Source organism: Xenopus tropicalis, chromosome 6, assembly GCF_000004195.4.
Source record: "Xenopus tropicalis strain Nigerian chromosome 6, UCB_Xtro_10.0, whole genome shotgun sequence".
In the NCBI taxonomy this organism is placed as follows: Eukaryota; Metazoa; Chordata; class Amphibia; order Anura; family Pipidae; genus Xenopus; species Xenopus tropicalis.
In genome coordinates, this window is record NC_030682.2 from 108,477,026 (window position 1) to 108,501,353 (window position 24,328).

General features: G+C 38.1%; 1 protein-coding gene across 8 annotated transcripts in view; it reads left to right on the top strand.

Moving 5' to 3' along the window:
* Positions 1-24,328, top strand: part of greb1l (GREB1 like retinoic acid receptor coactivator) — a 77,895-nt gene that overhangs the window by 46,767 nt on the left and 6,800 nt on the right. For 6 of the 8 annotated variants that reach the window (XM_012964370.3, XM_031903256.1, XM_018094566.2 and 3 more), the window contains 28 exon segments: positions 1,187-1,346; positions 1,748-1,951; positions 3,156-3,332; positions 4,073-4,249; positions 4,471-4,593; positions 5,372-5,506; positions 6,780-6,926; positions 7,411-7,530; positions 7,628-7,750; positions 8,070-8,255; positions 9,033-9,359; positions 10,712-10,840; positions 11,562-11,696; positions 13,374-13,571; positions 13,852-14,032; positions 14,185-14,377; positions 14,894-15,027; positions 15,648-15,987; positions 16,185-16,303; positions 16,398-16,642; positions 17,008-17,555; positions 18,883-18,985; positions 19,258-19,416; positions 19,681-19,820; positions 20,602-20,763; positions 21,577-21,784; positions 22,973-23,141; positions 23,380-23,607. In XM_012964370.3, coding sequence (XP_012819824.2) covers positions 1,190-1,346; positions 1,748-1,951; positions 3,156-3,332; positions 4,073-4,249; positions 4,471-4,593; positions 5,372-5,506; positions 6,780-6,926; positions 7,411-7,530; positions 7,628-7,750; positions 8,070-8,255; positions 9,033-9,359; positions 10,712-10,840; positions 11,562-11,696; positions 13,374-13,571; positions 13,852-14,032; positions 14,185-14,377; positions 14,894-15,027; positions 15,648-15,987; positions 16,185-16,303; positions 16,398-16,642; positions 17,008-17,555; positions 18,883-18,985; positions 19,258-19,416; positions 19,681-19,820; positions 20,602-20,763; positions 21,577-21,784; positions 22,973-23,141; positions 23,380-23,607 — 5,267 coding nt within the window. In that variant the 5' untranslated portion in view covers positions 1,187-1,189. 8 annotated transcript variants of the gene reach the window in all.

Sequence of the window (24,328 nt, forward strand, 5' to 3'; positions counted from 1 at the left end):
GATATTTCCACTAGATCTTATAAATTTTCAGAAAACATTCCCATCCAAATTTTTTAAATTAATTTGTTATTAGCATTATCGAGTGTGAGACTGTGTCTCCTTGAGCCCACCAGAAAACATGACACCCATGGCTTGCATTCATGACTAATAACTGTAGAAATGGTAAGTGGTAAGAGGTATTATATAGGCCTATGGTAGGAATTAGAATGTGCTGATGGGAGTTGTCCTTGGCTGGTGTCCCTAGGGCCTTAGCCCATGGGGAGATCCTTGGTACTCCTGAGAACAAGTCTGATTTTACCACCTCACCCTTTTAAAACCAAAATGTGATTAAATGCGAACCCTGCATGCTTCATTAGCAGTTAATTACATTCATGCTGCAGGCTGAACTAGTTTATATGCATCCACATGGTATGAATCTAATACTTAAGGCAGCCTGTATCTATGGTATCTGAGTGACCATCCCACAGGTCAAACAGACCTTTTTGTCAAACCTTTCTTAACTCATCAAACCTGGCTGTGCCATGAAACCACAGATTTCAATGTACAATGAGCATGCTTGCACTGTATATATATATATATATAAATGCCCAACTTTAAAGTTATAAAGTGATGTATAGTTAGTGATGAAATGGTAACCAAAGTCATGCTGCTTGGCTGTGCTACAGTGGGGGGATTGTGAAAAACTCTAATTGGTATGGAATGAACTAGAATTTATCAACTTTTATAGTGGTCCTGGGACAGTTCAAACTATTAATACCTACCTCCTGACATTTTATATTTTCAATAGTCATTTCAATAGTCATAATTTTTCTAGTCATTTGTCTTGGAAATATTTGCCATAATACAAAATTCCAGAATAGGGAAGGTTTGCAACAGGTCTAGTAAACTAGAGCAGCCAATCGGGAAGCATTTAATGGCCAGCTGTTTAAAAGCAAACATCTGACTGGTTGCTGTAACTTACTAGACCTGAACATGTTGCTCTTTTTATTACATTACTTACAGGGATTAAACCATAGAGGAAAAAGAGCCTGAAATTGCCAGTGGCCAGAGAAAATATATGGGCCGTTAAATGTTTCATTGACAGTTTTTAGGAGTTTTTAAAGGATTTTGCTGTGGGGAGGAAGTATTTTCAAGATACACGTGACTCATATCATTTCTGATTGTGACACCTATTATTTATATTTAGGTCATGGGGAACTCTTATGCTGGGCAGCTGAAATCTGCCCGTTTTGAGGAAGCTCTTCACAATTCAATAGAAGCCTCCCTTCGGTGCAGCAATGTTGTGCCACGGCCAGTCTTCTCACAGCTCTACTTAAATGCTGACAGCTCGACATTCTCACCTGAAGGTAAATTCTTCTCTGTATATAATACTTATGTTCCACTGATAATGGTGCATAGCATGCTATATAAAAATATATGCTAGTTCTACACCAAACTGAATTGAGGATATGGTTTTTTTTAGTGGGTATAGGACCTGTTATCCACAATGCTCGGGACCAAGGGTATTCCGGATAAGGGGTCTTTTCGTAATTTGGATCTCCATACCTTAAGTCTACTAAAAAATCAATAAAACATTAATTAAACCCAATAGGATTGTTTTACATCCAATAAGGATTATTTATATTTTAGTTGGGATCAATTACAAGGTACTGTTTTATTACTACAGAGGAAAAGGAAATCAGTTTTAAAATTCTGAAGTATTTGATTAAAATGGAGTGCTGATGAATGATTTTTCACTTTCTAAAAGGTGTTGATGTAAAGCCTAAAGTGGAGGAGTTGGACAAGGATTTAGTACACCGGTACACTCAGAATGGCAGCTTGGATTTTTCTACTAGCCAACCAGTTTCTGAATTGGAGGAGGATGATGAGGATGATGAGATGTCAGATTCAAACAGTCCTCCTCTACCATATGCCCAAAAACCAGCACCAGAAGGATCTTGCACTATAGATGGTATTCATTTATTTGTTACAACATTCTATTTACTTATTTATTTTATAATGAGATGAAAGTGCCCACTATAAATATGCTGCACCCCCTACACTGCTAGTACCAGCCTGACTGAATATTATTTGTTGGCATGCGCTTTTTGTTCAGCATGGTACATAACTAGAACACTGCTGATATCAGTGAAGGGATACTGTATTCACACTATTTGCCTTTTTACTATATCACACAAGAGTTCCATATTTCTGAAGTTATTAGTAAATTGAATCCATTTACTTTGCTTCAGCTAAGCCTATCATATCACTTAATTTTGCTCACAGGAATTCCAAGCAGCAGTATTTGATATTTTAATTTACTGTTCTACCTGAAAATGAATTGCTCAATGCAAGCATGAAATGTCTGCATGTTTTCTAGCAGTAAAGTAAAATAAATTTTCCGAAACTTTTGTGTACTTTATTATTACACGTTGTTTTTGCATCTTTTTAAAAGTTAAAAGGGTAAATTAAAAAAAAATTAAATTAAACTATCAACCTAAACTTTACAAAATTACTTCCAGTGCATTTTAAACAGTTCTTCTTTGCAGTTTCTGTTTATAAATATATCCATATTTCATATTTTTAAATGAAATGTTATCATTGATAACCTCACTCGCATTAGTTCATTATAAATAATTGATCTGGTGTATACAACTGCTTAAAGCTATGAGCCTTTTCATTGCCAGCATTGTAAGGGAGCTACAGAATGGCAAATTCTGATCCTCAAAAGTGACCTAAAACCCTTATGTTTCCATGGTGTTGGTTACTACTATTTAAGAATCAGTCTTCTGCTGAATGAATGTCTCCCTCCAACTCCAGTTCTATAGAAACCCAGTATCATGCATGTGATTTACTTGGGACTAATAAAACAGACATTGCCTTGCCAAATACAAGGATGAAAAACACTGTTTAATGTATAAAGCATCATAAAGAAGATTTATTAATGGTTTTCCCAGTTATAAATCATTTTGTCCATCTGCTCTGTAAGATTCTCAGACAAACCCTTAAGAAAGCCATGGGCAGAACACAAGTCAAACAAAATATCCAGTCTCTTCAAGTAAAGATTTTCTTGCCATTGCATTGATAGATTTACTTATGAAATTTACCTAGAAAATTCTGTGCTGCGGTGTTCTAAAAGCCAGTTTAATATTAACCCAAATGTTTGGTTCTCTCAGGTTTCTGCCAGGCAGGAAAAGACTTGCGGTTGGTGACACTTTGCACAGAACAGTTTGACGTTCCAGCAGGATTCCTTTTAGTTGGAGCAAAGACTCCCAGCCTTCCAGACCACATTCTCGTCTGCGCTGTTGACAAAAGATTTTTGCCAGATGATGATGGAAAAAATGCACTTTTAGGTAATTAAAAAATTCCCAACTCATATATGATTTCTGCTTTAGTTTATGTTGGTAGGACTAATGTTACTCTTCATTAGAAAACATACTTTACATTGAGGCTTTTGGGGTACATTATTGGAGATATATTCTTTCAGCTTTCAGTTCTGAAAGTTATGATTAACATTTTACATCTAGTAGGCCATGTGTATTTTCAAGGAGACATATTGTGTGAAAAACAAAAAAATGCCAGTCCATTATACTTTTGTACAAATAGAAGGATTTTTTTAAAACTTGTTTTGGGCTGATTTATTGAAAACATTTCTAAAAATCCTCCCATCTGTTCCACTTCCTGCTGCCTCCTTTCCCAGGCATGAGGAAAGACAGGTAGGCCACACTGCACAGTGGAGTAGGAACCAATCAGCAGATAGCCTGACCTGACGGGGAACTGAATCCTGTCTTTGCTTGTGTGACTACAGGGTTGTGATTGACTATCCTATCCTACTGTGCTTTTGGCAGGAACCCCTAGACCACGCTCACCCCCTTGTTGGATATACAACATGGACTGAAGTGGATCTATGGGGAGCTCCAATAAAGGGGTGATTTTTAAAGTTAATCCTATTTAGCCCAGAGTGAAACCAGCACCATATAGTATTCATTATTGCCTGCAAAATTATTTTTTTTTCATTTATCTAATATGTCTCTTTTAACAAACTGTTTAATACGTTTAGTAATCTTCTATCTCAACTGTTGTTTATTTGAAGGGTTCTCTGGGAATTGTGTTGGCTGCGGAGAGAGAGGTTTCCGATACTTCACAGAGTTCTCTAACCACATAAATCTAAAGCTCACAACCCAGCCAAAAAAGCAAAAGCACTTAAAGTATTATCTTGTACGCAATTCACAAGGAGTCTTGTCCAAAGGTCCCCTCATCTGCTGGAAAGGTAAATTGGGTATTGCAATTTGACACATGTAAAAGGAGATTATATTATATTCTATTGTTTGTATACTTTTACTATGGAAAGCACTTGAACTGATCTTATGTTGTAGATTTCTCACAGCAAAAGAGTCTTTCACCTTATTAGCACTCAGCACATTCATTGTAAGTGCTGGGTATCTTAATGTATTCCAGTTTTTAACCAAACTCTTCTGCAATGTTTTTCAGAGACTCGAAATCGCCAATATCCTGCTGTAATTCCACCGGCCAAACCACTAACATCTATATCCGCAACCTCAATTTTGGAAAATGGAAATTGCAATGGATACAAACCAAGCTTTCCTCATTCAGGTAACAGGGAAATAAACATTCAGATTTAATGCTCAGTCTCAGATGATTATACTGTTGGAGACAGCAGATTGATGCCATGCCCCCATTCCTTAGGAACAGTAACACCAAAAAATGAAAGTGTATAAAAGTAACTAGAATATAATGTGCTGCTGCCCTGCACTGGTAAAAGTTGTGTGTTTACTTCACAAAGTCTACTATAATTTATATAAATAAGCTGCTATGTAGCCATGGAGGCAGCCATTCAAAGGAGAAAAGGCACAAGCATATAGCAGATAACAGATAAAATACTATTGTATTCTACAGAACTTATCTGTTATCTGCTATGTAACCTGTGCCTTTTCTCCTTTTTTCCAGCATGAATGGCTGCCCCCGTGGCTACACAGCAGCTTATTATATAAATTATAGTAGTGTTACTGTAGCAAACACACCAGTTTTACCAGTGCAGGGCAACAGTGCATTATATTTTTATTATTTTAAAGCTCTTTCATTTTTTGGTGTTACTGTTCCTTTAATACCTGTGTTCTTACTTGGACTCAACTGGGGGAGATTGATAATGTAGAGGGCATGATTGCCCTTTAATACACTAAGGGAAATGAACTTCCAGTTAAAAAAGGGAAGTGAGAGCATAAGTAACTGCCATTTGGCAGCTTTTTGCCAACACCTGAGACAAGGTTCTCAATGTTGTGCTTTGTGATATGAGTAAACAATGTAAATCAATAGTAGCTATCAGTACTTGACATTCTGTTTTTCTGCTTCTTCCCAAACCAATGTGTTTTAGATCTTACATCCTTCACCTCTGCCAAAGTGCCCCCTACAGTTCACTCAAGTACCCCTCAGGATCTTTCACGAAACAAGGGAATTGTGAAACCTCTTGCGCTGCCTGTGCATATTGTTGGAAAGACATTTCCTGCAGGTGAGCAATTCCAGCAGTTATTTGAATATGTTTATTTGCAGCCCTCTGCTGTCCTTTTATTAATTACTGGGCACCTGAAGGCTTACAAAATATGCTGCATCCTTAAAAATGTCCACTTTCCTAATGTTCTGTTTACACTATGTCTAAAGTGGCCACACACGGGAAAACCAGTTAATGATTAGGCCCATTGACATATATAGGCCCATATATAAGAAAGAATGCCGTATACACGGCGGTTTTACGCAACGCAGAAATAGCCGCCAGTATGTAAGTACGCCGAATTTTACGCCACGAAACACCGTGAACGGCAGCGTAATTTTCTGTGTTATAACGACGTTTTTACCGCACCGCACAATAAATATGCCCCTAAGTGTTCTTCAATGGGAACAGGATGATAGTGTTATACTGAGGACAGTCTTCATGGGTTCTTATAAGATGTGACGAAAAGCAGATAGAGTAGGCATAAGGCTAGAAATAGAATGAATATTGTGATGTTTGAACCAGTTCAAGGAAACCTATGCAATCAGCGGGTGGTTTATTCTGGTAACCTCTTTGAAATCAGGCATCAGATTGATTGCTGTGGGTTATTAGACATTGCTAGGACTTTTAGTAAATTAACAAAGTCTGTTGTTAGATTACCCAAATATGCACCGTGGGCCATGAAAGCACACTTTTATGAAAAATTCTATCTGTTATTCCCTGGGAGAATTGGAAAGGGTATTGGGGGTGATTTAAGGCAATCTAGCCCATTATATTGGATAGTAAAGGAACAGTAACACCAAAAAAAAATAATTAATATATTATGTACTGTTGCCCTCCACTGGTAAAAGTTGTGTATTTGCTTCAGAAACACTACTATAGTTTATATAAATTGTATTCTACAGAGCTTATCTGTTATCTGCTTATGTATCCTGTGCCTTTTCTCCTTTTTCAGCTTGAATAGCTGCCCACATGGCTACACAGCAGCTTATTTAGTTTATTTACTATAGCGGTCTTTCTAAGGCAAACACAAAATGTTTACCCCATGCAGGGCAACAGTACATTATATTAAAATTACTTTTTTGTCGATTACTGACCACACACAATATGCTATCTCTTTATGGTTTAGATTACACTTGGAGTTATGGTACCAGCAGAGATAATTTGCTGATTTTATTGCTCAGAAATGTTACTTACATTATTCTCTATTAGTATCTGTATTGCATAGCGTATCTGTAAATGGTAAATCATACAACATTACATGCATTGTTAATTATATATGTATTTATTCTAGCACCTTCTACAATTCAAGCTCCAGAGATCTCTAATGGAACTTTAAATGGAGGTAGAGCAACTGTATTAAATTCTACGCCTTCTCAGCCAGCCCCTCATTCAACTTCTCCAAGTCCCGGTTGTGTTGCTGGAGATCATGGTATGAAGAGTGCGTGTTTTGTCACCTTTGTTTCACTTCTTTCCTATTGCAGCAATGTGCCTTTACATGTGTGCACACACTCTGTGTTAATTTTAAATTGAAAATAAGTATTCAAAAGTAGGATCTGGAATGTAGTCTCTATACCTATTAAATATAATATTCCTTAAAGTAACCACTTTTGATAGCTAGAAGGCCAATTATGTAATTAATGATTCCATAGCTGATACATTATCTGTTTGGTTCGATTTTTTTGATATTACACATTTGCAGTTTTCAAAAGGAATTGTCCTGGGGATGTGGCAGTGTTAAGAGTCAGTGTTCCTTCTAAGATATATAATTGTGTGCATGCAAATTGTGGTGTGTGCAAAAATACACTATGCTTTAAAATGAGACAAATCAACTTTGAACACAAGCCAGAAGATTTGACGTTTACAGTTTCTCATGTTCCAGTCCATTAAATTGTGCATTGGCTTCTTGTGTCCCTTTCTTACAGCAATGATTTCATTTTCTGGCCCACCAAAGAAAAGACACAGAGGATGGCCTCCAGGATCTCCAGTACTAGCGCCAATGTTAGCAACAGCCGCACCAACTGCTCGGCCAGTCACACAAACTGGTAACAATGATCCCTTTTTGTTACTGCATTCATCATATATTTGCTCTTCTTTTTCTCATCATCATTTTCTCTTTTTTTTTGCCGCTTTCAATTTTAGCCGCTTTGCCACAGACAGTTTTGGGAGGAGTTTTTCAGCCTCAGCCTATTCCAGCTGGTGAAACTGTGATTGTTCCAGAAAATCTATTGAATAATTCTGGCATCCGGCCTGTCATTCTTATAGGTAAGAGTAAAGATTCAAGAGAATACTCCTCCAGGCTTCAGTGCACAGTAGGACAAGCTGCTGATTAATTATATGTTGCGGCATCCCTTGTTGGCCAGAGGCAGAGGTAATTCTGCAAGTTTGGTATCCTTAGCTGACAATGCTAAGTTAAATAATGATATATAACAGCAGAAGAATAGCAACAGTATACTGGAGTCCAGGGTCTAGTGTAAGTGAATTTATGAGGGATAGTGATAGACTTGGAATTTTTATTTTCTGTTGGCTGTATGAAAATTTCTAACAGCATTAATCATTTCTTTTTGATCTTTTTCTAATGCAGGTTATGGGGCTTTGCCATACTTCTATGGGAATGTGGGAGACCTTGTTGTTAGCCCTTTACTAGTGAATTGCTACAAATTGCAAGAACTAGAAAAGAAGGAGCTGGACCAGATGGGGGTGTCTAGTTGGCAGTTCTTGAGTGTGGAGAACATGATTCTGCTAACGATACAGTACCTTGTGCGACTAGGTGAGGCCACACTTGGATGAAATAATGCTCTGTTTTCTTAATTTATCCAACAAAAATTGTACCTTTTTGGCATCTGTCATCCTGTATTTGTTGCTCATTGCCTTTCTCTTTCCATGGTGCTTCTTTGTAAATTTCAGATTTCTGTTGTTCCATGTTGGTTCTGATTAAAGCATTTGCCATGTGTTGCTTGTTATTAAGGAAGAACTGCCTCCAACCCTAGTCATTATCAACAGCAGGGCTTTGGTGACTCCCATGGAATGTTTTTAGAGAGACTAAAAAATTATGGTATCCTCCCTGAATGTTAAGCAGCATTCTGATTACCCACATTATGTCTTTGGTGGTTTGATGGGAAGCGCATTAGAAATGATACAGGGATTGTAGTGCATTGCAGGCCAGAGAGAAAGATGTTGCACTGTTGATAGAAATCTCTGTAGAGCAGAAAAAGAGATGCTGCATCCTTGGAAGGCAACTGTAGGCCCAAGAGATAATCTTTAAAAGAAAACAATGTAGAGCTAGAGCAGAGAATGCGCAATGCTGCATACAGAACCGTTAAAGAGCAGATGCACAGGGAACACTGTAAGTAGATCAGAGATGTTGAGTGATATGTTGTTGTTTTTTTGCTAGAAATAGCTAAGACAGAAATGCAGCATCTGTCATAACAAATATAATGGTAAGGATACTACAGTACTGAATGGTAGCTGTCACCTGTACATTGAACTACATGACTTAAGGCCATGCTTAGTTTGTAATATATTTCCTTTGGTATTTTCCATACAGGTCCAGATCAAATACCAATCCGTGAAGTCTTTGAGCAGATTGTGCTGAAAGCTCTGCAGGATTTAAATTATAAAGACCACTCCTTGCAAACATCCCCTGCAGCCTTTCACGTGTCACAGGCCCAGTTGCCATGGCTTGCCCGCCTGTCGGCCAGTGTTTCTCAGGACTTGGTGCATGTGCTCATTACACAGAATTCCTTGGCAGAGGGCATTTCCGAGACCCTGAGATCTCTGTCTGAAATAAAGCAGCAACAGAAGCTCCCAGACTATGTAGTAGTAATTTGTTCGTCAAAGGTGCGGGGCAATGAATTCTGTGTGATAGCACTGGGTAAGTCATTGACTGAATTGATTTTTAAATAAATAGCTTCTTTTTTTGTAGGTTCCAGTGGCTTTAATGTGCCCTCTAAGCATATCTCATCATTTGGGGTTTTTGTAGCGATAGGTCACTGGGCCCACGTCTGTCAATAATTTGAAAAATAAAAGAAATGCAAACTTGCTTAAACTACACCAAAGTACAGGTATTGGACCTGTTATCCAGAATGCTGGGGACTTGGGGTTTTCTGAATAAGGGATCTTTCCATAATTTGGATCACAATTCTTTGTCTACAAAAAAATCTTTTACCCATTAAATAATTCCAACAGGACTGTTTTGCCACCAATATGGATTATTGCAGCTTAGTTGGAATCAAGTACAAGGCACTTTTTTATTATTACAGGGAAAAAGAAAATATTTTTTCTGAAAATAGAATTGTTTAAAATAGAGTCTATGTGAAATGGCCTTCCTGTAATTCAGAGCTTTCTGGATAATGAAGTTCTGGATAAAAGATCCCATACCTGTACAAGACAAATTTTCAGTATAGCTTATGTTATACACAGACTATTCCTCATTAGCTTACTTCCATTTATACATCTGGTATTGAGCTTCCATATTACCTGCTATAGCTGATATAGACCTGGAATTGCTTTCTGGAATTGCATGTACTGTATCTTTATATGTATGTGCTCAAAAAAATATGACAAAATGTATGAATATTTGTATTTGAGCGTTTGTTAAGCTCTTTCTACAGAAATATGGGTCAGTTTATGGGTAAATTAGCAGTATAGGGACAAGCTTGCATTATTCCAGATATTGGCTATTGTTCAGTGGCTGTACAGACTTGTTTGAGGACAGAAGTGGAAAAGTTCTTGGCAAATAAAGAGGAAGGTTGCAGCGTGACATCCTGGGAGAGTGCTACCAGACTAAGCACAACAGTCTCAGCCTCCTGAGCTTTGCTTAGTACATGACCTTTTTTCAGTGTGTACATGTCATGGCAGCATGACTTTTGAAAGGTTTGTGTTCTTTTCTGTTTGTTCTCATGGTGAGATCTGAGCCATGCACATCAGCTGAGCCATTCACATCAGCACTTTAATAACAAAGCAATCATCTTGCCAGTATATCCTCCGTAGCGAAAGAAAATTGTTTTACCAGCTCATGCTGCCCAGTGGCATGTTACTTTAATAACCTGCCTCTCCTACCTACTGTATTGTACTGATCAACTAGGTTTTCTAACTATGAGATCACTTTGTAGGGCCAAGTTCCCATTTACTTTAAGTTCTTATTAACACAGTTTCAGGTTTTATTAACACAGTTTTAGTTCACCTTCAGCGAATAGTACTCATGTGAATGTGTAACTGTTTTAGGCAAGTACCAGTCTCGCATTGTAGCGGAGAGCATGCTGACCACTAGTGAGTTTCTGAAGGAAATCAGCTATGAACTTATCACTGGCAAGGTCAGCTTCCTGGCTTCTCATTTCAAGAGCACATCTCTGGGTAAGTGCAATCATAGCTATGCTACAACCATGGGACTTCTATTCTTCAGATCTTAAACTGGTCATACACGTTCAGATTTTAGTCTTCTTCCGACGAACGTTCGGATATCAGTTGTATGTTTAAATGCAACAATCTAAAACTAACATTCAGACTGAAATTGTACGATAAATCCCTTAAAATACAAATGGGAGGATGTTCTGAACATGAAATAGTTGGCAGACACCAATCATACGAAAGTGACTTCCATTGTAGGTCCCCCAAGGATATTGTCAGATACACAATACATTCGCCAATTTTTTCTTTAGCTGACTGAAATTTTCTAACCTAGCTGATCAACTAAACAACTGATTGCCCGGTTTGGAGCCTACGTGGTCCCATTATCATACAAAACTAGGTTTCATTTATGTACGTGTATGGCCAGCTATATAGTTTATGGCCATCTCAGGAAAGGGGGCCTATAATTCATCCTTACACAGGCACACAAATCCTGTTGGCTAAGGACTACATCAGTCCGTGTATGTGGTTTGTAGGCAGTAGCCTTCAGCTGATGTGACCCAATTGCTGGCCCAGATGTCACATAGAAGGCCACATTGGATAAAAATCCTTTTTTTTGGCCTGGTCATTTGGTGACCTGGCCAGACCAATAGATATTAAAATGTATGGCCTCTGTATGCAGTTTGCATAGATATGACTGGCAACATAAAATGTTTTATCTTATAAGGTGACGATTTAGACAAGTTACTGGAGAAGATACAGCACAAAAGAGCAGACCATGTAGTGGTGCCTTTTAACGGGGATGTAAAAGAATGTGTCTCATCTCAGGAAGCAGCAAGCATGACACCAACCCATGGGAGAGGTAACACATCCCAAGCTTTTTGCATTATTTGATATCCATATGGCATGCTGGTTCAAACTACATTATATCCTACCTACTGGTAAAACTTATATTTTTAAATGTTTAGCTTTACAAAACATATCATTTACATATACTATAACATCAAAAAATATTTCCAGTTGTTTTTTTTTTTACCAGGTTTCTAAATTGAAATTTAAAAAACGTATTTTTAATTTGCCTTTGGCACAGAAAAATTCAAATTTGATACATTCTGCAGCGTCATTAAACCACCAGCGACTGATGTATCACTTGTAACTGTTGCTCTGTGGGTTTAGTAAAGATTGTGGTGCAAAAGTGTTAAAGGAGCCTTGGGCAAATCTTAGAGAACATGCTCAGTAAAAACTGAAGCTGCTGCGAAATGTATCAACTAATGTACGAAATGATAGCAGTCAGAAAGTCAGGGGCTTAATGTGCCGGGGAACTTACGATCGGGAAACATTTTAATTTTACAAAACAGTACAAAGCCATTGGGTAACTTACTTCCTTGTTTGTGCTGTTGTAATGGTTTATTATTTTTAAAGGTGAACGTCTCCTTAAATTATGTTAAAAGGAAATGATTTGCTATACAAATATTTCATCTGCATAGTTTTCACTGTCTGGCAGTATTACAAGTAGTTATTAAGTGCAGGTATTGGACCCATTATCTGAAAAACACATTATCCAGAAAGCTTGGAATTATGGGAAGGTCATCTTCCATGGAGTCTATTTTGATGAAATAATTAAAAATTTTGAAACATATTCCCTTTTTATCTGTAATCAAAAAAAACATTACCTTGTAGATCTCAACTAAGATATAACTAATGCTTATTGGAGGCAAAACAGTCCTATTGGGTTTATTCAACGTTTAAATAATTTCTTAGTAGATTTAAAGTATGGAGATCAGTAATCTGGAAAACCCTTGGTCCCCAGCATTCCGGATAACAGGTCCCATACCTGTATCTGAATTCTAGGATCTTTCTTAACAGCTAATAAATGGTTATAAATCTTCGCTATATGGGTGACTAATCTCTATTTTGAACCGTAGTAACCAGATAGCTGCTAAAATTTCAAACTGGAGACTTGCTACATAAAAGGCTAAATAATTAACAAACTACAAATACAGGTATAGGACTTGTTATCCAAAATGTTTGGGGGTTTTCCAGAAATGGGATCTTTCTGTAATTTGGATTTTAATACCTTAAATAAACCCAATAGTTCTGCCTCCAATAAGGATTAATTATATCTTAGTTGGGATCGAGTACAAGGTACTGTTTTATTATTACAGAAAAAAAGGAAATCAGTTTTTAAAATTAGAATTATTTAATTAAAATGGAGTTTATGGGAGATAATGTTATTGGATAATGGATCCCATACCTGTAATGAATAAATGAAGATCAGTTCTCAGATCTCAGAATATCACTCTCTACATCATGCGAAAAGTTTAATTTAAATAAACAATCCCTGTATCAATGTTTTTTTCTTAAATTTAACCAAGTACTTTGTTTTGTGTTGTGGAGAACAATGCAGAATAATAACAGGACCTAAATTCTTGGGTATTTTAAATATTACAAACATTTTTGAGGGCTGATTACTTTTCAGTTTCATTCTTTGTATCATGTCGTTGCGCAACCCCCTGAGAGTCCATCGCTTGCCTTCTAGGTTGTGACTCAGAAGGCTTCCACATATATCAGTCTCAGCTGTTGATAGCACGGAAGCTTTTGTCCCAAGTGTGCGCCATAGCAGACAGTGGAAGCCAGAGCCTTGATTTGGGGCGATTCAGCAAAGTTGATTTTATGATCGTGGTTCCTCGTTCAGAAGTCTTGGTACAGCAGACCATCTGCAGGATTAGACTTTCAGGTAAGGTATCTGTTTTTCCATTGGCTCCTGATGGAGGGAAATCTGTTGTGAAAGAGACTTTAAATCTTGCAAATTATATCACATTTTAATGAATTGGATGAGCATGTGGCCTACAGGGTTCACACATTTTTGTTGTAAAAACCTATTTTGTGAACCATTTTATCTAAAACATCTGATCTATATAAAGTTTCTTGGGGCCCTCCAAGTGCTATTTATTCCTTCACATTGTTACTTACCATTCCGTTTCTAATTCTGTGCCTGCGTACCTTTCCTTTGCCAGGGGTTCTATCAGACCTGGGCCTAGAAGAAACAACAACAGCACACCAGAAAGCAGATAAATATGTGCTCAGGCTTGATGGGGAAATTCATGCTAAATTCGATGCCTTCATGAAGAAAGTGAAACAAAACCCATACACACTGTTTGTCCTCATTCACGACAATTGTCATGTAGATTTAACAAGGTCAGTATCCAGGAACAGTTGCCTTGCTCTCACCCACTGCACCAAGTAACTGACAAAATGTATTTAAGCATTGCTGATTTATTATGCTTTTGCACTTAAAACGGACAGGTTATTTATTACACATGCTTACACTATACTTTTCCTGCTTTCAGTTTTACTTCTGGAACCCTTTCTCATGGAGAGCCTACTATTGGCTTGTCTGATCGCATCATCAACAGCCAAGAAGTGCAAGAAGCCCAGAACCTTATTGTGCTCCAAGTCAGCTCTTTCCCATATGCCTTACAAACACAACAGTCCAAAATCAGCCCCTGCAATGAGGTTCACTGGATCCAGTCTGACACTGCAGTAAGAAAATCATTTTATTATTTTGCTCTAGTTCTTAAGGTAAAAATGGGCAAACCGTGAGAGAAATATTGTATGTTTTTGATTGTTTAGTGTTGCTTGTATACCCCACCCTAATATTTTAATCTGTCTAGATAAGTGAAGTGCATTTATTGTTAAAGCTGTCCATAAACATACTCATAAAATCACATGGGATTTCCAGTATGCGTAGGGTGTGCCACTGATCCCATCCAATATCATCAAACTATAGATAAAGTTGAGTTTGGCGATTGCGTCTGTTTAAAAATACATTCTTTGCTGCAGCATGTCTGCCAGCATAAATGGTGCATTGGCAGATGAGCTTGTGAAGAGAAGCAACAGCACCTCTTTAGTTCTGCTGCTCTAAACATTCAGGTTGGATACTGTGTCCATTTTTGGCTGCTTTAAGATGACCTTGAAATATATTTATAAATATAAATATATTTGTTCCTTATGAATGACATATTCCATTTTATTTCTGCCCTGATTTATTTAATGTAGGAGGAAGTAGCCAGTGAACAAAAGCTTTACTTTGGAATAAATGAGTACAGCAAATCTCTTCAATGGGGGATTACCAGTCCTCTTCTGCGGTGTGACGAGACATTTGAAAAAATGGTCAATACCCTCTTGGAAAGGTAAGACTGGAACAGAGATTTGGTTTGATGTCTGTACTTCATAATCAACATTTTCATTGTACCCATACCAACTGATAAAGGGCACAAGCTTTTAGGCCAGTTATAATACTAGTTATTTCTATTCTTTGTAAAAATACTTTGTTTTAGAGGATTTTCAGGCTATCTAACCCACTGGCCTATTGTCTGCTTTATGCTTTAGCCAAAAATATTTAGCCACATTTAGCTCACTGAAATATCGCACTGACTTGAAGCAAGTGGGAAGCAGAAAATACCCACTACCATTGGAGGCACTGGCAGATCAGATGATCTGTTCAAAGGGACCACCTGGGATTTAATAGCAGCAGTTTCTACAGACAATGCTTTGACCCTTGGCAAATTAGGCTGAAGCTGAGCAAACTGCCCTCACTCTGTATGTCCTGATTATTGTTTTCATGCTTCACATCTGTAGAGACATCTATTTCTTAAGTCTCTTACTATTTCATTGCCCTCAATATGCCATATTCAAGAAAGCCCTGTAAAATGAAAGTAAAAATGTATATGTCCCATAAATAAGTATATTTTACTAGCTGAAGGATTCTTTCATTGGCTTTCATTTTATTTTTTGTATGGTCAAATCCCAGGTACCCCAGGCTTCACAGCATGGTGATACGATGCTACCTCCTTATCCAGCAGTATTCCGAAGCACTGATGGCCCTTACAACAATGGCATCCCTGAGAGACCATATCACACCAGAGACACTAAACATCATGGATGACCTTCTCAGCTCTCCAGCAAAAGACAAGAGTGGGAGAGGACACATGCTCATAATCAGAGTTCCTTCAGTGCAGTTAGCCATGCTGGCAAAGGAAAGGCTTCAGGAAGTGAGAGACAAGCTTGGTTTGCAGTATCGCTTTGAAGTCATCCTTGGAAATCCTGCTTCAGAGCTCATTATTTCTAAGCACTTTGTGACTAGATTAAAGGTGAGTAAAGTCAAAACCCCACAATACACATTTCTCCATCCTACATTCTCTAAAGTTACACCATGCACACCTCTGCAAATTGCTTGCCTCCCAAGTCTCTACCCAGTTTGTGACTTTTGCATAGTACAGTAATAACGATTTAATATACTGGAGTGGAGTTTTTCATTTTATGTTTACATTTCTGTATTGATTTTAAGTTTTGGAGAGGATATGATGATGATGAAGACTGGATTCCAAGAACCTTTTTGGACCTTGAAGGACTTCCTTGCATTGTAATTCTTGCTGGCAAAGATCCTTTTGGAGAAACATTCCCAAGGTATGCACATAGTGTGCAGAAAACTGTGTACTTTATGTATTGTTTTTTTAGGGTGAAACAGAGAACAACCAAAACTCTCTTTGTTTTCTTTCAGATCTCTGAAATATTGTGACCTTAGGCTTATTGATTCAAGCTTTTTAAGTCGGACAGCCTTGGAACAAGAAGTGGGTTTGGCTTGCTGTTACGTCTCTAGAGAGGTTGTAAGAGAACCCATGACTGTTCTGGACCTCAGTGAAAAGGAGGCAGACAAGGACAATACCAGTGGCAATGACTCTGATGAACTCTATATCGATTTGGATCGACCCCAGAGTAACGGCAGTGCTGTGACTGGAACTTCAGGTTTGTTTCACTGCTGTTAATTAAGACGTGCTGCATCCATTATTTTAGGATTTGTGCAAATAACAAATCATCCTTAACTAGCCCACTAGGGGTTGTATTATTTAGATGAACTTTTGTTTGCCATAGACATTAATATCTGGTGCTGACACCAGCAGCCAGATAGAAAGAGAAAGAAAACAAATAGAAGAAACCCAATACAAATTGCCTGAAAATACCAGCGTTTACATGTTAATTGAACATATATCCCCTACATTAATTTGTTAACTTTCATGATCTTCTTGCAGTTCAACTTGCATTATTACAGTTATTTACAGTATTTCAATCTCTGCAGAATTAGTTTATAATAAAGCTTTTCTCTGTTACAGGTTCCATTGCAGAAAATGGGGTCAGCTCATCAAGTGCTGCGGATGATTCTCAGAGGCAGCCACTGGCCTTCAACTTCCAGAATGTGGCAAACAGCACTGTAGATGAAGGAACATATCCAAACTCCACTGCCAGTGATCTTGGCAAGCCAGAGTGTGACTCACTGGGAAGCCAAATGGCTAGTAGCACTACTAAATTATCCCCACCATCATCACAGACTTTCAAATGGAATGACCAATCGGGAAGAGAGGCTTTGCATTTAGCCCTGCCTCGTATCGTCATCCTTTCCAAGGCCACCTATAACCTTCTTGACACACAAAAAAATGGCCAGGCACCTACTACAATTTCCCTTTTGCCCCATGCCGATGTTTCTTGGCTGAGAACTTTGAGGCCTTCAATTTCTACCGATATGACTACTGAAGACCAGTCCTTGTACTACAGGCAATGGACCACAGCAAAGCCACACCATGCAGATTATACTAACTCCAGTGAACCTAACGGAATGAGGTCTGCTCATACACGACGTCTGCTTTTGACTGGACCTCCACAGGTTATTATCATTGAGGGTTCTGCTGTATTAATGGGTCATGCCACCCAAGAATTCTATTTTTATGCCTTTCCTCTATAATCATTCTAAAATACAGAAACATATTAATTTTGTTTTGTATGTGAATTTGGGGTAATACACTCAGAAACACTTTTTTATTTTTTGTCCCAGTGTCCCTGAAATTCATATTTAATCATGGGACAAAAACATAAGTTTACAGAGCTATCAAACTCTTTGAGTTGTGTGACACGGAACCTAAAATAAACCTTGATCTTAACACTGCACCTTGCATTACTACAGACCTGCAACCCATGTATTCAGTAGAAAGCCCCACTGCAGTCAACATTATTCTCCATCCCATGGGCATAGGTCTCATTTCCTTCTTAAACTTGGTAGTTTAAGTCCTCCATGGGACCAAAATGCTACCATACCAGATTTGAGACTAATAACGATGTAACAACTCATGTAACCATATCTGTAAGCCCTGCACCTACAGATATATTTGCATAATCAGTAAACAGTTGTAAGATGGTTGATGTATAATTAACATAGAGACTTCTATCTGGGAGGTATGACCAACTGTAGAAAAAAAAAAAAGTGAACTCAGATGCATGCAAACGCACCAGTCAGATTTTTGATTCATAACATCAATACACACAAACTGATAATCACACAAATCCTCTTTATCTATTAACAATATCAGAACATGCGTAGCTGCCTTTTGGGTAGTTAGTATTGAGTTCTTTTGGGATGTGGGCGGTAGGTAAATGAATTAGTTTCCTTTCTTGTTGACAGCTGGTATGGCAGTGGGGAGTCTGAGTACAGCCATGCCTTTTCCCACATGTAAATTTTTCTTTTTAATGGACTTATAACATATGGATTATCCCCTCCCAGTTCACAAGTCTTTGCTAATGTGCCCGGACTCCTGCCGCCTGCCTTTTCTCTGTCCTGTTACTCTGACAGCAGCTAGGGGACAGCACGCAGTGGTCTCTGCTATACATACAGACAAACCTGTAAATCTGTAGCAACTGAACTGAACTTGTAGAACCTCTTTTTGCCTCTTACTTTATATAATGATAATTAAATCTGCTAAGTATCCTGCACTTCAGAAGCTGTAGTTAGGTAGCAGCAGTAAAACTTTACCATGTATTATGTCAGGCCCTGGGCTGTAGAACTCATTCATATAGGACAAAAGGTAGGGTGCCTGTAATTGCTGCTTATGCAGGCAGAAAATAATTAACAGCTGATTTGAATATGCACTCTGTTTCCAGAGCTGGGAGTTATAATTTGCATTTCTTTGCTAATGCTTTTTTTTTTTTTTACTGTGTAGGTAGGGAAAACTGGTGCCTACTTACAGTTCCTCAGAATCCTTTACCGCATGCTTATTCGCCTTCTCGAAGTGGATGTGTATGATGAGCAGGAAATAAATGCAGGTAAGAGACAGCCAAATGTTATCTTAGAGGTACAGTGTACATTTGTGCTCAGTCTAAGTCCAAAATACACGGCTTGTGTTGTGTTCGTATGTTTGCTAGTAATCTGTGCACAAATGTGTAGCCGAAGGACCGTGCCATTGTATTCTCTTTTCTAACTCTTAAAGATATTGTTGGAGGTGGAAAAGGCGTCAGAAATCAGCATCAAAATTCTTCAGAATGTTGTTTTTGTCAGCCAAACTCTGTAAATCTATGGTCTGTCTTTTCTCTTGCAGTTGAGGAGAGTGAGATAGACGAAATCTCTCCGCCTGACTTTAGCCAATGGCCTGACATTGAAGTCTTTAGCAAAACGCAATTTGACGTCACTGTGCATGATCCAAAGTATCGACATATCAGCCCTCTGTATACAGAACGCAACTCGCATGGGAAACCAGGTACCTTGATCTCTTGCAGATACAGAAGATGATTTTGAACCAGTGTAAAAGTAGAAATTACTGGGTCTGTTACCTGGGTTATTTGTTTATGAATGTACCATTTATTTATATATAAGGATGAAAAATTTTTATGTCCATAAATGTTATAAAAGGAAAAACATTACATGGGGTGTACTTACATTTTCACATGAGGGTACAGAGTGCCAGTCTTGGTAGAAACCTAATTTAATAGCTTTAATAGCAAACATTGTCCTCCCTGTACAGACTCCCAAGCGGAAATGAAGCCAGAGGAACCAAGAAAACGTGAGACGGTTTCCATGATGTTGACTAAATATGCAGCTTACAATACCTTCCACCACTGTGAGCAGTGCCATCAGTATATGGATGTCAGTTCTACGTCACAGGTAGGGAGGCTGTAGGGGCAATATACAGGGTTTTAGTGTTATCAGACGGATTGCACCAAACAGGTCCATATTATCCAATGTGGACATGACAGAGTTCAATTGTATGTATGTATAACTTTATTTATAAAGTGCCACAAGGGTACGCAGCGCTGTACAAGCTTACAGAATACAAAATTACACACAGGGAGGACAAGTGATATAATAAATAAATAATAAATAAATACAATAAAAATATATATATATAAGTGCCATGTGGTATGAGACACAGTAGGAAGGAGGTCCCTGCCCCATAGAGCTTACAATCTAATTATTACTTTAAAGACATGAAGCCGCAATGATAGTACTGTAGCTCTAGTCTTACCGTCCTCCATTTCCTTACCTTTGCAAACAGTATGCAAAGGTAAAATCTTTCTATCATTGTCTTACATATAAGTCACAGTCAGTTTGGTGGTGCTGGAGGAGTAAATGCAAATGGCACAACTTAAGCTAGAAATCCTAAGCATATGAGAATTAGGAAGCACAAATCTCTCCTTACAGCATGTACAGAAAGTATATATTTAGTGCAGCACGAATCACTGATAGCAATAGGATAATTGTTAGCTTCCAAAACAATTACTAATCAATACATTACAACTGCTGTCTATACATATATGCTAAATATATATTGAAGGTAGGTTGTACAGTAGCTTCCTACTGTACAACCTACTTGCACTTACTACTTGGTATAACAGTGGTTCGTGGGGCTATGTGTTAATTTAATTTGAAAATTTCCTTCATTTAGATGCCAGAATCCACTTTGCATGCCTTCACTTTCTCTTCATCGATGCTTGGAGAAGAGGTCCAGCTTCACTTTATCATCCCTAAATCTAAAGAACACCATTTTGTCTTCAGTAAACAAGGAAAGCACCTGGAGAGCATGCGCCTTCCCTTGGTGACTGATAAAGTAGGTTTTAATTTCCCTTAATTATACTACTCTTTGTGAATATGGCACCATTGCTTTGTGTGTAGGTATGGGCATTACCATGACTGTGGGCAGTGCAGGAACAGAGGATCTTCTAGTGGGCCCAAACTAAGATAATTTATTTCAGCCCATTGTTAATTTCCACACTGGGCCTATATAAAAACCCAAACCATTTAACACTATCTAGTTCTTTTGTGGGTACTAGGAGACCAAGTCCAGTGCTGGCAGGGATCATGTTAACATGGATCTGTGTTTGTGTATCATCAAGGCTGTGGCTAGCACACTTAAGAAAGAAGTAGTTGTATTTACAGAATAACATTTTACTTGGGGAGCGACAGCTCTAAATATGATCTTGGGTTTTGTCTGTTCTCACCATGGTTCCTGAGTCCTGACCTTAACTCAGAGTTTTCTAAATTGGAGGTTTAGCCTACCAAATAAGCATTAGACAGGGTGTAACTGATAATAATATTTGGGTTGGAGTTTAATTTTTGAGTTCCTGCCATGGCAAAACCTTTTTGTCTCTAACCTTTGACTGAGTTTAAGACCGCAAAAAAAATATTTGGATCTCAAAGTGATATCATTTTTAAGTTACTGGTAGTTTCTTTTTCCCTTCAGGTGTGGGGCTTGTGCTTTTGAAACCCACTTATCTAGGAGCTTCTTGGAAGCACAGTGTTAGACCCTATTAGTCTGTGGCTTTCCATGACCAGTGGGCAATCGAGCATTTGCTCAGCATTAGATATTCCACACCTCCTTTCAACGTACGTATGTTAAATGCTTATTTCTTTCTTCCATAAGCAAAACCCAAATATGGTGAAGAGCCCAATTTTTACACCTTCTAGTGGCCGTCATGAACACGGACTGCTAAATCTATACCATGCCATGGAAGGTATCGGCCATCTGCACATCATGGTTGTCAAAGAGTATGAAATGCCACTATACCGGAAATATTGGTCCAATCACATTATGCTGGTGCTGCCTGGGATGTTTAACAATGCTGGAGCAGGTCAGTGTTTTACAGTATATTACTATATTAATAGGGAACCGTGGCTTAGGGTTTAGTTTACCATATGTAGTTATTCTGTCTTTGTCTTAGCTTAAAGGAACAGTAACACCAAAACATGAAAGTGTATAAAAGTAACTAAAATATAATGTGCTGCTGCCCTGCACTGGTAAAAGTTGTGTGTTTACTTCAGAAAGTCTACTATAATTTATATAAATAAGCTGCTATGTAGCCATGGAGGTAGCCATTCAAAGGAGAAAAGGCACAGGCACATAGCAGATAACAGATAAAACACTATTGTATTCTACAGAGCTTATCTGTTATCTGCTATGTAACCTGTGCCTTTTCTCCTTTTTTCCAGCTTGAATGGCTGCCCCCGTGGCTACACAGCAGCTTATTTATATAAATTATAGTAGAGTTACTGTAGCAAACACACCAGTTTTACCAGTGCAGGGCAACAGTGCATTATATTTTTATTACTTTAAAGCTCTTTCATTTTTTAGTGTTACTGTTCCTTTAAGACACTTGCAGCTGTGTATTTCTCATCTTTCTAATGAGAAGTACAATGAAACACACCTTTTCTATTTCTTCTATGAAAAATGCTGAAAGGTTCATGTACGTTTGTTTGATTACCTGTCAACAGACCTTGCAAAGACACTTGAAAGCAGTAAGTGGATGTAGGAGTAGCCACCCTATAGCTGCAAGCGTTGTGCCAGTTTTAGGAGGATTCAGGGAATAAGTACTTGAACCAAGGGCTTTTAGCTTTCTCTTCTGTTCCCTCAGCCTCGTGCAGATGCTAAAACTGGCCTTCACCATTATATTTGATTGCTTTAAGTAATAGTATAACTGAACATTCAGATCATTAAATGGCCATCATAAAGAACAAAAGTATTGCAGATTAGAATGTTCAGTAAAATCAGTTTGCCTATCACCAGCACATCAAAAGACCCCTGCAGGACACCCCACAGCTTGCTGTGCTCACCCCTGTAATAAGGATTGTTTTATATGTATCACCTCACAGTACACAGAACAGGTAGTTAATAAAGACAAACCCACTTAAGTTTCTGAATCAATTCCAATTTATTTAAATATGAAGTGGGAGGGGATTGTGGCTGATAATCAGACAACATAAGCTGTCCTTGAGTAAATACTAGGATACTATTGTGTCTTACTCTTGTCTTGCTTCTTTAGGTGCTTCAAGATTCCTTATTAAAGAGTTGTCCTACCATAACTTGGAGCTGGAGCGCAACCGCCTGGAAGAACTAGGAGTCAAGCGCCAATGTGTTTGGCCCCTTATTGCCATAATGGATGATTCTTGTGTTCTGTGGAATCTACATAGTAAGGTTCCTGAGCAGATGAGGTAAGGAACATGCATCATAGGATAGCCTTTTGAGCTGTCTGTAGACTCTGCAGTCAGTACGGCAACCTGCATTCATTAATCATTAAATAAATCCTTTACAAAGGAGGACAGAATAAATAGCAAGAGTTGCACTTCATCATACAATAATTCTATGGGCAGTACTGAAAAGTAAAGTGAATACAATCATTATTTATGGTTTGTTGCTGACCTGTACCATCATCCTGTTTTGTATTTGCAGCCCTTCTTTGGAAACAGAGAGCTTGGTTAGGAATGTGTCCCTGAAAAACGTCTTGCAGCATATGGAGGGGACACCAAAGATTACTAATTATGCCATGCTGGGGATACAGAAGTGGAACAGCAAACTGAGTTCATCTTTGCCAAAGCGCCCATTCTCTAGGTGCCACGTTCATGATTTTATCCTTCTCAACGTAGACCTGACGCAGAATGTCCAATATGATCTGAACAGGTAAGTGGGTTTAAAGTTGGCATAGTCTGTCCTAATTCTGTACAAGAAATTCAATCTTTTTTAAAAAAAAAAAAAAAAATTTAAAGGTGACATAATTATTTCTAAACAGAATCAGGACTGTCTCCAGTCTGAATAGGGACAAAAGGGATTCATTTACAGCTAGTAAAAATGTACCCATTAACTTAAAGGGATGGCTTACCTTTACGTTAACTTTTAGCATTTTACAGAATGTTACTTGCAACTTTGCAATTGGTCCTAATTATTTATTTTTAGCTTTTTTTTTTAGTTACTTGCCTTCGGCCATTTTTGCCTCTTTCCAGCCACAGACCCCAGCAGACTATTGGTCTGTGAGGCTGCAATTTTATTGTGATTGTTACTATTTATTACTTAATTTATTCATATTCCAGTCTCTCTTTCAAATCACTGCCTAGTTGCTAGGGTAAACTAAACCCTAGCAATAAGGCTGCTGCTGAAATAAAGCTGACGGAGAGCTGCCAAACAAAAAACTAAATAACTGAAAAACCTCAAAAAAAATTAAAAAATGAAGTCCAATTGCAAATTGTCTCGGAATATCAATATTGACGGGAGTAACATTTATGGCACTCACTTAGCAGTACAGCTGGACATTACTGGCTGACCTGCATTCCATTCTGCAGCCTAAGAAGCAAAGCCTTCATACTTTTTGAAAACCTTGCTATGTACTATTTGTATTCGGGTAATG